Source organism: Corvus kubaryi, unplaced genomic scaffold (assembly GCF_017639235.1).
Source record: "Corvus kubaryi isolate FWS band 111438036 unplaced genomic scaffold, C.kubaryi_AGA036_p1.0 37387, whole genome shotgun sequence".
Taxonomy (NCBI): Eukaryota; Metazoa; Chordata; class Aves; order Passeriformes; family Corvidae; genus Corvus; species Corvus kubaryi.
Genome location: NW_024581129.1, coordinates 14329919 through 14342444, shown reverse-complemented (window position 1 = coordinate 14342444; position 12526 = coordinate 14329919). Strand labels below are relative to the sequence as shown.

The 12526-nt window shown below is 51.7% G+C and overlaps 1 protein-coding gene across 5 annotated transcripts in view; it reads right to left on the bottom strand.

Annotated features, from left to right (window-relative positions):
- The window catches only part of UBN1 (ubinuclein 1), a 26889-nt gene extending 14363 nt beyond the window's left edge, over window positions 1-12526 (bottom strand). For all 5 annotated transcript variants that reach the window (XM_042037622.1, XM_042037620.1, XM_042037623.1 and 2 more), the window contains exons 1-10: window positions 11993-12526; window positions 10286-10372; window positions 9337-9432; window positions 8662-8796; window positions 8119-8222; window positions 6533-6971; window positions 3348-3418; window positions 1281-1410; window positions 986-1104; window positions 413-535 (exon numbers count right to left, since the gene is read on the bottom strand). In XM_042037622.1, coding sequence (XP_041893556.1) covers window positions 413-535; window positions 986-1104; window positions 1281-1410; window positions 3348-3418; window positions 6533-6971; window positions 8119-8222; window positions 8662-8796; window positions 9337-9432; window positions 10286-10372; window positions 11993-12232 — 1544 coding nt within the window. In that variant the 5' untranslated portion in view covers window positions 12233-12526. The remainder of the gene's footprint in view (window positions 1-412; window positions 536-985; window positions 1105-1280; window positions 1411-3347; window positions 3419-6532; window positions 6972-8118; window positions 8223-8661; window positions 8797-9336; window positions 9433-10285; window positions 10373-11992) is intronic.

Genomic DNA, 12526 nt, shown 5'->3' with positions numbered 1-12526 from the left:
ACTCCCTTCTCCGTCAATCCCCCAAGTGCCAGGGGCAGCAAAACCCAACAGCTTCAACTGCTTCCACAACCAGAGCCTGGGTGTGTTAAGAGTCTGGGCTGTAGGATGTCAGCAATTCAGCTGAATCCCTTCTGTTCCCAAAGATCAGACTCTCTCTTTTGGACTCTGCACAGAGGCTTCTCAGCACTTCTCTCAGAGCTAGCCTGGGCCTGAAAGCAGCTTCAGGGTGAGATGTAATAAATGCAGTAATGGCTTCCATAAACAGCACCATGTGCCACGAGCCTCCAAGCTGACTGTTCCTACAGGTGATCAGCACTGCTCTGAAAACAAGACACAGGCACCAAAATGCTTCACTGCCAACGGCAAAGAATGACACAGGTCGTGGGTTGGTTAATATCTCAGTTATTCAAACCTGATTTCATCATTCCACTGGAATTTCTTCCGTGGGCCCGTGACGCGCTTCCCTCCCTTTTCCTCATCCTCATCATCATCAGAACAAACTCGCTGCTCTTTGTCCTTTTCCTCTTCAAGCATCCTAAAACAGAGACAGAAAATGTGGAAGTGATTGTTCTGCAGGTTCAAGTGGAGGATTAAGTATCTCTGAACAGCACTGGTCAGAGGTCTCAATACCAGCAATCAATCTCTGGCTTAGGGTGCAAGCTGAGCTATGGGCTCAAGGTTAAGAAATCTCCCAATATTTTGTAATAAGAGATCATGGGACTAAGCCAGCCTGACTGTTCCCAGGCTGCCATGTTCCTAAGGACACGCCTGCACAGGCAAAACCCCTCAGCCCAGCTCTGGTGCCATCAGTGCTGCTGTAGCTGGCATTGCCACAGACAGCACAAAGAACACACACAGCTCAACTGGGCCAATCAATGCCCATCAGTAAATTTAGCCTACAGAACAAGAAGAGGTGGTAAACTTCAAGAGAGCAGCCTCCAGGCCACAGAGAGCCTGCTGGGGAATCGGCAAACGAGGAGCTTACTTGGCGAACTTGGCCTGAGTATGGGCTTGGCATTCCTCCTGGTACTTGGCCACCTGCTCTGGCATGGCCCTTCCAATGGCTTCCTTCAGCTTCTGCAGAGGCTCCTTCAGTCGGCCACCCTGGAGCAAGCACAGAGCACCCTGAAGCTCCACGTGGCTGGGACACCAAAACCCAGCCAGTTCAGAAGCCGCCGTGCCAGGACGGTGCCCCATGGAGGCTGTTTGGGGCCACCAGCCACGCTGGGCACGTCAGGGGCACCACACACACAAGGGGCTGTGCTGGCAAGCTCCCTCACCTGCTCGTAGAGGTAGAGCCTGCGGGCTCGCTTGAGCAGGGTGTCCTTGCTGCAGGGGAAGAAGGCGGCCAGGTGAGCGTAGACCCCCGAGCGCACCTGGCTGCTCAGCTCCCGCGTCTGCAGCTCGATGCTGGGGACACAAACACAGCGTTAGCAGGGCCTGACAGCGATCCTCTGAGCAAGCAGGGCAACTCTGAGGGCAGCTGGAGGCAGGGAGAGAGGGACAAAGGACAAGGCACGCTGCGTTGAAGGTTCTTTGGGTTCCAGGATCAACGGATTTTATCCCAAGCTATGCTTTGAATCTGGTCTGGGAGGAGCTGGAGAAGGAACAAATGGAAGTCAGCAGTCTCATCTGTTCTGCAGCTCTCCCTGGCAGCTGAATGCAGGAGGGTCAGGTACTGAGATGGGAAGTGCACAGTGGTTATGGCAGAGGAATTCAGGACAATAAAAAATCAAACTTCATCCCTTGGGTTTCAACTTCCAAGTGAGCAGATGAGAGAGATCAGAGTGTGCCAAACCCATCTACACAGTTAAACAGAACTTAGGAGCCTGGCTTTTTAAGCTACCTCTTGGTATCAAAAAGTGTAAAATGCCAAGTGATTCATCAACACCATCATCAAAGTCACAGAACGCTTTGGGTTGGAAGGGACCATCTTGTTCCACCCCCTGCCATGGGCAGGGACACCTTCCACTGTCCCAGGCTGCTCCAAGCCCCATCCAGCCTGACCTTGGACACTGCCAGGGATCCAGGGGCAGCCCCAGCTGCTCTGGGCACCCTGTGCCAGGGCCTGCCCACCCTCCCAGGGAACAATTCCTTCCCAATATCCCATCCAGCCCTGCCCTCTGGCACTGGGAAGCCATTCCCTGTGTCCTGTCCCTCCATCCCTTGTCCCAGTCCCTCTGCAGCTCTCCTGGAGCCCCTTTAGGCACTGGAAGGGGCTCTGAGCTCTCCCTGGAGCCTTCTCTTGTCCAGGTGAGCACCCCCAGCTCTCCCAGCCTGGCTCCAGAGCAGAGGGGCTCCAGCCCTTGGGGCATCTCCGTGGCCTCCCCTGGACTCTCTCCAGCAGCTCCATGTCCCTCTGCTGTTGGCCCCAGGGCTGGGGCAGCTCTGCAGGTGGGGTCTCACCTGAGGGGGCAGAATCCCCCCCTCCCCTGCTGCCCACGCTGGGGGCTCAGCCCAGGGCACAGGGGGGCTCTGGGAGCTCACAGGGGACATGTCCAGCCTCTCACCCACCAACACCCCAAGTCCTTTTCTCCCAGGGCTGCTCTCAGTGAGTTCCTTTTGTCTGGGATTGCCCCAATCCAAACTGTACAGCAAAGTCGTACAAATCTGTCTAAATCTCCTCTGAATGAGGCTGAAGTGATCAGTGTGACACCAGACAAGGACTGTTTGTGCAGCCAGCACTGGAATGCTGGAAGGTGGTAATCAGCCCTGGAAATGAGAGGGAAACAGAGTCCCAAACCTCCCCTTGGCAGTTGCCTGCAAGTGCCTGGATAAACCTCAATGAAATTAAAGCCTGGGTGTCAGTATTATTGCACTGATCACAAAGCCCTGTGCACTCACCAGCCCTCTCCAGGCACTGGCAGAAGAATGAAGCCATTATCTGCAGCTGCCTGAGCAACACTGGCACTGTGTAATTTGCAGCCTCGAAAACACAGAGCAGGAATGGAATTCCTCCAGTTTTCCCAGAGAACCAGTTGAACACAGCAGCCTTATCCCAGTTCTAAACAATTCTATATAGCATGTAAGTTAAATAGCAAAAACCTGCCTGACATCTCTCACAGGGAGAGACTGGTCTTGCATCAAGCTGAACTCACAGGTCAAGTGACCAAATTTAGGCAAATAATTATCTTGAGAACAGGAGGCCTGGATACATCCCCTCCAATGTTCTCCTACCACATCATATTTCAACTGAAAGCCATTTCTAGGAGACTTTCATGTTATTCTGGCCTGGAAGACCTGCACAAGGACAACCCCATAACTCCTGCTGAACCTGCTCCTGAATTTACCAAAAATGCTCTGCCTAATGCTCTCCTTTCCCACACCTCTCTGCTGGCAGCACTTACTCCAGTATGATGTTGTTGATGTCCTGAGTGAAGAACCTCTGCTTGCCTTCTCCCTCGGCAGCTCTGGCAGCCTGCAAGTCAGGAAATAACACAGATCATCAGCAGCAGATCACAGCTGGCACAAGCAACCACGTGTCTTCTAAACCAGCACAGAATTACTGCAAAAAAAAGCACAGTTTTATTACATAAACTCTGTCACAGCAGAGGTGAGATCGTGCCCTGTCCTCTCACACCTCCCCAGTTCAAGTCCAGCCCTGCCTGACCTGGTAACACCATGTCCTGCACACCCTGTGACCTTCCCAGTCTGGATTCTCCCCTCCAGATGCACTGGAGTGACCACTCTGGAGTGAAGATTCCTCTCTTTAATGGGACAAAGGAGATGGCTTGGTGGCTTCTTTGGCAAACTTGCCATGGGAAGAACAACAGCTTCAGGGCATGGTTTTAACTTCACAATACATTGAGGAATATGAGCACAGAGCTTGTCCCTGGACCAGGAAAGCTCATCCTAATCCCAACTAAGAAAGGTTGAGGAGACTTATCACCAAGTTTTCTAGATCAATCTGGAAACTAAGCCAAGAAACCAACAGAGAAGAGTCACAGCCACAGGGGATGCGTTATTCCCAGTCAACACCATGGAGACAACAACAAAAAAGTCCTGTTCAGGAAGCTTCCTGAGCTATGACTGCAGCTCACAAAGTGCTGCCCAAAAACATCACACCCATGAAAAATATGTCCAACAAGAGAATAATTCCGAGAGATGAATGAGATAGTAGCAAACTGCCAAGAGCTTTCAGTTTTTTCTGAGTGGGGATATAAACAAAACTGGGATTTGGCACAAGGCACCACAGTGAGTTAGTGATTCCTTGCACAGGAAGGGAGACCAGGAGAGGATTTTGAAATCCCATGATTTACCACTCCAAAGTTGAGGCAGGCAAGCAATTAATTTATGCTCAGAAGGTGAACATTCCTCCCTGCCAGCAGCAGGTCACAGGCAGCTGGTGATACCAAAGGAGAAGGCTCAATGCTAAGGAGAATCCTCAATGGGAATTATTTAGGAAGGAGAGGGTTAAAGTCAAAGCAGTTCAAGTAGAAGAGGAAATGCCTGGAGGCTCCATTTAACTCAGGAGATGCTCCCACCTCTGGGACGAAGAGACTTGGCTCTCAGGCAGAGGTACAGCACCTCTTCATTCCCACCTGAGTGCATGTCCCAAAATCCTAACTGACCCAGAGGCTTCAGTTTGTTTCTTTCCTTAACATCCACAATCCAGCAACAAGAGACACAGCAGCAGGAAGATCTAAGCAGCAAAATCAGTGGGGACTCTGCTATTTAACTGCTTCACAACACCATAACAATTAACCTGATATCGTGGAACTTCCAAAATATTCTCCTTTAACTCAGATAGAGTCAAAAACAACTATTTTGGTGCTTTCTGAAGCAGGAACATCCACCAAGAGCCCATTATTTTTATCAGCTGTGGCAATACTTTCTTCAATTCCTCCTCCCCTCCCATCTGCTCACCCCCACTGCACAACTCAGCAGAACAGCTCTCTAAGAGCAGCTTATCTTTAGTAACAGGAGTTACTCAGCATCTCTTACTTAACTAAGAGGTGCTCTCAACTGAAGTGCCCCAGGAGGCAGAACCACCACAGAGCTCCAAGGCCATGTTTATGACTTAAAATCAATGTTTAAAACCACACCAGCAGCAGGAACAAAACCTCCCAGCACTTGTTGACAGGCTGATGGTGACAGCCTTCACACCACAAGGCTGAAAGCACACTTTGACATGCCAGGAAGGCATCCCTGACCAGCACCCGATGTTTTCCTTCTCCCAAAACAGACTGGAGCTTCCCACACACACCACATTTTGGAGAAGATGGGCGAGTCCCACAGCAGGAGTCCAGCTGCAGGAGGAGCTACTGGTGAAAACACACAGGACCATCCTTCTAGACATTAATCTATTCCACTCCCTAAATGGTATCCCAACAACGAGTTGTTAAAAATGGGGAAAGGACTCCAACTGGTGCAGCTTCAGAGTGGTACCCAAGCTTCAGTGAAGGATCTGCCTGTGTATGACATGGAAATGGTTCTAGCAAATCCTCAAGCCCCATCTACAGGGCTTTCCAGGCCTTCTCACACCGTGGAACTGTGGCAATGCTTTCCAGCTGCAGCCTCTGATTTTACACACAGAACACTGTGCACCCCTTCCCTGTCCTGAGCAGCACAGCATGTTAAAAGTATTATGGTGGGATTTGTCCTTGTCATGGTTTAACCCCAGCCTGCAACTCAGCCCCACACAATTGCTTGCTCCCTCATCCAGGTGGGATGGGGCAGGAAATCACAAGAGTGAAAGGGAGAAAACTCCTGGGCTGAGATAAATGCAGTGTAACAGGGAAAGCAAAAGCCATACAAGAAAAGCAAAACAAGGAATTCATTCCCCACTTCCCATGGACAGGCAGGTGTTCAGCCATCCCCAGAACAGCAGGGCTCCATCACACGTAACAGTTCCTTGGGAAGACAAATGCCATCACTCCAAACATCCCCCTCTTCCTTCCTCTTCCCCCAGCTTTATATACTGAGCATCACCCCCCATGGTCTGGGATATCCCTGTTGGGATCAGCTGTGCTGGCTGTGTCCCCTCCCAGCTCCTCATGCCCCCCAGCCCCTTGCTGGCAGCGTGGGGTGAGGAGCAGCAAAGGCCTTGGCACTGGGTGAGCACTCTCTGCTCAGCAATAACAAAAACATCCCTGGGTTATGAGCTCCCTTTACAGCACAATCCCAAAACAGCCTGATACCAGCCACTGTGGGGAAAATTAACTCCATCCCAGCCCAAATCAGCCTCAGTAATTCACATTTCAGTTCATTCATGTCAAGCTGACATTAGAAATTACTTCTTGCATCAGCTCCATACTTTGCCAAGAGGGGTAAAGAAGGAATCCTGATCAGGTGTGATCTTGAGTGTTACATTCAGTGGGTAGCAAGGTCCTGGACTTGGACACCACTTGACATCTGGGCCTTCAAGGAAATGACTCAGAGGAAACCAGGTGACACCAAGGTGTGATCCCAGTGGCACTGAGGAACTCCCCCACTGGAATGTGCTCTGTGCCTGGGTGCTGCCACACACACCCAGCAGAGCTGTGCCCCCTCCAGTGACCACCAGCCCCACTGCCCCCAGCAGCTGCTGTACCTGAGCCAGTTCCTTGATCCGTTTCTCCAGGGGGGCTGGCAGCCCTTCTGGGAGGGAAGGTGGCTGCTTGAACTCCTGCTCCAAGCCCGTGCCACCAGGGTCGCTGCCATCCTCGGCCTCAGGGAAGGGGCTGCCCTCCGGGGACTCGCTGAGGAGCCGCTCCAGGTCCAGGTCACTCAGGGAGTCCATGGCTGTGGCTGCCTGGAGCAGGTCACTGTCACTGGCGTGGCCGAAAAGCGAGAGCAGAGGGTCGGCCATGGCCTCTGCCTCCCTTGGGGCTGCAGGGTCTGCTGGGGAAGGAGTCACTACTTTCTGCTCTTCATCTTTTTTCTTCTGAGCATCCTTCTCCTTCTGAAACTTCTTCAGCATCTCCTTGACACTGAGAGCTCCAGAGTATTTCTTCTTCTTTTTCTCCTTACTTGCATTTAACGCTGTGAAGCTGCAAACAAAGCATGGAGGGGGAAAGGGAACTGAATACAAGATCAAGGAGCAAAGAGGGTCCCTTCCCCCCAGTTCACTTCAGGCACAATTCCCTGGAAAGTCTTAGCCCCTTAACCAAGTACACCAGAAAAAGTATTTTACAACTTCTGAAAGTCTTAAGGTTCTGCCTGTTCCTCTCAGCTCAGAGAAGGCTGTCCTGACTCACTGCAGAGAGGTGCCGGGGCTTAAACCACCTCCACAGAGCTCTGCTTTCATTTAGCTTCATGATATTATTGTTATTCCAGCAAGGAAGGATGGGAAATGCACAATTAGTACAGAGGAACTGAGGCAGGACAGAGTTAGTGTGAAGCTTTCTGTTGTGTTGAAACCAGCGGAGCAAATTCTTTTCCTTGCTCGCTTGGAAGGGATCACACACTGATGATACCACGTCAGACACATGGTTTGCTGCTGCCCAAAAGCAGATCCACACAGGAAAAAATAAATTACAAAGAATAGTTAAAGGAAGAAGGAAAAAACTTAGGAGGCAAATATAGGAAAAGAGTGAAAAGCAACAGATATAGATACTGAAAGAGACAGGCCATGAAGACCAAAGCAAGGACAGAGCTACAGCACAAGATGACTCAGAACAAAAAGAAAAACCATTCCATTTTACAGCCCAAAAGCTACAAAAGAGCTGAGCACTCATCCAAGAAATACTTTGGGCAGGAGTACAAAGGATTGCCCAGAGAGAGCAGTAACACAGCCTGCCTTGTCACCTCTCCCTCCCTGCCAGCCCGACACTCGTTCAGCCCTGAGTCCAAGCCCTTCCCACCTGCCTTTCCTCCCACAGCTTTGTCTCAACAGTTGTTACCTTTCTCTCTACTCCCCATATCTGTTCCTACTCAGTGCCTAAACAGAGCTCCAAAAACACCACTCCTGCAGCCAGCTGTGCCCCCCCTTTGCTCAGACACTGCTGTTGGGGAGCTGTGCTCCTTCCCTGATCATCCCCTGCCTTTCTGTCCCACTTTGGAAGCAACGGGGCTTTTCCTGCTGGTGTCTGCAATGCGCATTGGAGCCGCCCCACACTGCAACAGGTTCCTACTGCAGCCACCTGGAACCCTGAAACAAGGTGCTGAGCAGCAAGAATTCCCTCCTCCCCTCCTTACCCAGCTTTTGGAAACTTGGACTTCTTCGATTTCTTTTCCTTGTCGTAAGAATCATCCTTCTTCTTCTTCTTTATTTTTTCACCCCCATCTTTCAACTTCCGCTTCTGCAGAGGGTTAAAAACGAGTCACAATCAGAGAGTTTCCCACAACATCACCAGCACTCCCAGAGCCACTTTGGGACCTCTCCCAACACTGTGAAAATGCAGGACTCATTCACCCAGCCCCACTACATCCTTCACCACGGTTCTGGCATGTGTTGCCTTCAGCATTTGACAGCACCCCCATAATGCTGTGACTTCCAGGGTGACAGGGAGCTGCTGTCACCTCTGCTCCAGGAACCAGGCAACCCTGCCAGAGTCTGATCCATGCCAGACAGGCTTCATTTCACTAAGAAATTTCAGGACACAATGGGATTTCAAGTGCTCATCCCTGTTCTGCCCACACCAAGTCACGAATCTCTCCCACTCTGGATGCCAACACACTTTCATGCGGCAAGCTCTGAGCTGTAACAGACAGGATAATTGAGAAAGCTGCCTTGCTGACCTTGGGACACTTCTTCTTCTTCTCTTTGACATAATCATCCTCAGACTCAGAGGCCTGCCGGAACTGCAGCGTTCCCGAGTTGATGTAAAACCCTCCGTACTTTGTAGTGAGAGAAGCAGGAACCAGCTCATCGTACTGGAAGTAACAGAGAAGAGTTTATTGGCACTGGGAGCTTGGTTACTTCATCCCATAGCTCAGCTGCTTGGAAAATGCAGTGGGGTTCACAGAATCACAAAATATGCTGAGTTGGAAGGGATCCATCAGGATTGAGTCCAGCTCCTGGACCTGCACAGACACCCCAACAATCCCAACCTGCGCCTGTTGTCCAAATGCTCCTGGAGCTCACACAGGCTTGGTGTTGTGACTACTTCCCTGAGAAAGCTGTTCCAGTGCCTTACAACCCTCTTGGGGAAGAACCTTTTCCTGATATCCCACCTAAACCTCCCTGACTCAGCACCAGCCATTGCCTCGAGTCCTGTCACTGGTCACAAGAATGAGGAGAGTGTGCTCCCCCAAGAACAGCCTGGAATGCCTACCAGCATCTCCTGCCATGCAGCTGCTGCAGGAGCTCTCATTCCCTGGCCCTGGTACCCTCCTGGCTCACTCCCAGTCCAGGTTCAGCCCCCCCAGTCCAGGTTCAGCCCCCCAGCCACTCTCAGACCCCCCAGCACTCACAGCTTCCGAGTTGTCGATGAAGGAGTCGGACTCGTCATAGCCATACCCCATATCAATCAGATCCTGAATCCGGTCCTTCCTGCGCCTCTTGCCACCCTGAACAAGGAAACATGGACACTGTGATCACTTTTCTCTTCCAGCACCACAGAGATACCCTGACACAGGACAGCAACACTGGCTCCAGGACAGAAGAACTACAGCAGAACCAAACCAGGGTTGGCTCCCATCACACTGTACTCCCAGGCTGTGGTAAATCCAGTTTTAAGCCTTGTCATACAGAAACAAAACACTGCAGCCAAATGAAAAACTGCCAGCCAGACTCCACACTGAGCTGGGTCTGCACCCCTTCAACTTGCTTGCTCCTCCCTAAGTGCTCCAGTGGGTACAGACTCAGCACTACAGACATTGAACACACAGAGACTGTGTCAGGGTGACCCACGGGATCAGAAAACAACACACAGCTTGCTACCCCAAAGTGCCAGAGATAAAACACAGTGTGGTTTTACTGCCAACTACAGAAATAATGCAAAAGGAAGAACAGAAAGGAACAGGTAAGGCAGATCCATGCAGCAGTGTCCTGAGGGGAGGGGACTCATCACAGCCCCATGCTCAGAGACTTGGCAGATTCCATCCTGCCGCAGCAACAAGGCCTGGAAATTAATTTTTGCTGAAGGAAATTCAATTTTATCAATCACAGTAAGTGATTTGCCGCTCACTTTAGTTCATGTCATTCACTTTAATCAGACTCGTCTGATTTAAGAATGAATCTGAACTATTTTTGCAGCCCCGAGACAGAAAAAGAACATTAAAAACCAGCATGTGGCAGCCAGGATAAAGGACTGGGGGAGAACAGGAACCCAAGAGCCAGAGAGCATTAAAAGCCCTGCCTGAGAGCTGAACAGCACTGCCCAGCCCAAGGAATAACATCACTTAAAGAAGAAACACTTACATATTTTTCTTCAAACTTCCTAGCAAGAGCCTCCACTTTATGCCTTTCCTTTTCCTCATCATTGAAGGGATCAGCCACGTCTTTCTTCTGTAGAAACAGAAGGGGTGAAACCATGACAGTCAATCCTGTCACACTGCCACCAAAACCCCCTGAATGAAACCCATCCTGACTGGCAGGAGATCAGATAACTCAGCCTTTGGGACAGTGCTGATCAATATCTTCATCAGTGACATGGACAGTGGGATCAGGGCACCCTCAGACTGGGGTGTCTGGGGATGACACCCAGCTGTGTGGTGTGGTTAACACATCTGAGGGATGGGAGCAAATCCAGAGGGACCTGGACAGGCTGGAGAGGTGGGACCATGGGAACCTCACGAGGTTCAACAAAGCCAAGTGCTGGTGCTGCACCTGGGCCAGGGAACCCACGGGATCAATCCAGGCTGAGGGGTGAAGGGATTGAGAGCTGCCCTGGGAGGATTTGGGGTGTTGGTGGGTGACAGCTGGACTTGTCCCAGCTGTGAGCACCCAGAAACCCCCTCTGTGCCCTGGGCTGAGCCCCAGCGTGGGCAGCAGGGGAGGGGGGGATTCTGTCCCTCTGCCCCCTCAGGTGAGACCCCACCTGTAGAGCTGCCCCAGCCCTGGGGCCAACAGCACAGGAAGGACGTGGAGCTGCTGGAGTGAATCCAGAGAAAGCCACAGAGATGTCCCAAGGGCTGGAGCCCCTCTGCTCTGGAGCCAGGCTGGGAGAGCTGGGGGTGTTCACCTGGAGAAGGATCCAGGGAGAGCTCAGAGCCCCTTGCAGGGCCTAAAGGGGCTCCGGGAGAGCTGCAGAGGGACTGGGGACAAGGCATGGAGGGACAGGACACAGGGAATGACTTCCCACTGCCAGAGGGCAGGGCTGGATGGGATATTGGGAAGGAATTGTTCCCTGGGAGGGTGGGCAGGCACTGGCACAGGGTGCCCAGAGCAGCTGTGGCTGCCCCTGGATCCCTGGCAGCATCCAAGGCCAGGCTGGATGGGGCTTGGAGCAGCCTGGGACAGTGGAAGGTGTCCCTGCCCATGGCAGGGGGTGAACAGGATGAGCTTTAAGACCCTTTCCAAGCCAAACTGGATGGGATTCTGAGAGTGTCACTGCAGTTTGGGTGCCCTCCCAGCTAATTTTGTACCTGCCTCTGCCTCTCCCAACTTTCAAAAAAAAAAAACCCCAAAATTAAGCAGCATAAAACATCAACTGACTGCCAACAGTTCTGAAGGCAAACAGTAAAAGGAACAGAATCCAGTATGTTTCTTTTCATAGACAAACCCTCCTTACTCCAAGTTTAGATGCTACAGGAGTTTTCATTCATGTCTCCTTTGGTGCTCTTTGGAAAACAACTCCTTATCACTGCCAGCTGCCCAGGTACCAAAACTCACTTTAGATCCAGCCATTCCAAACTAAACGAGCACCACATCCCACACCTGCCACCAGCACAACACCTTCCCAACACGACATTCCAGCCAAAGCAAAGGAGCGACCCAGCGTGGCCTGACAACAAGAACCCCAGCCTGAGGGTCAGTTCTCCTACCTGCAGGATGTTCAACACCCTCCTCCCACCTTGCAGCACCTCACAGCAAACACAGACCCAATTCTCAAAACAGCAATGCTGAGACAGCCTTTGAGACCTTCAGCTACAACACAGGTTCCCACAGGCCCCCAGGGACACTCACCTTGTCACCTGAAGAACCCCCTTTTACTTTCCCTCGACAGCTCTTGAGGAGATCTGGGTAGAAGAACTCTGGGCAGCGTTTGTGGTCCGGCTCAAAGAGGGTCAGAGTGATCCGAACGGCCGTGGCTGCCGGCTCAGGCTCCGGGGGCTGCTCTCCATCGTCCTTCCGAGACCTTTTCAGGAAGCTGCTGCTCAGTGGCCCATGCAGAGTGGTGAACGAAACCCTGTGGGGCTCTGTCATGGCTATGGCCAAGTCTTACCAGGCCTCACGGCATCGTTCCCATGGCATTAGGAAAGGTCTGTCGGGCTGCACTGATGGATTTCACCAATGATAATGGAGGACGCTGGCAGTAGAACAAGTGCTTTGCTTTTGGAGTCTTCTCGGGAAATGACAAAGGGCGGTCCTGTGAGCGCTTGCTGCAATCATTAGAGAGAAAGAAAGAAAGAAGTCAATCCTTGTACCAGACTTCCCTCCAACACTGGCAGCTCCCCGTTATCCCTCCAGTCCACCGCAGGTCTCTCTCCTCACATCACA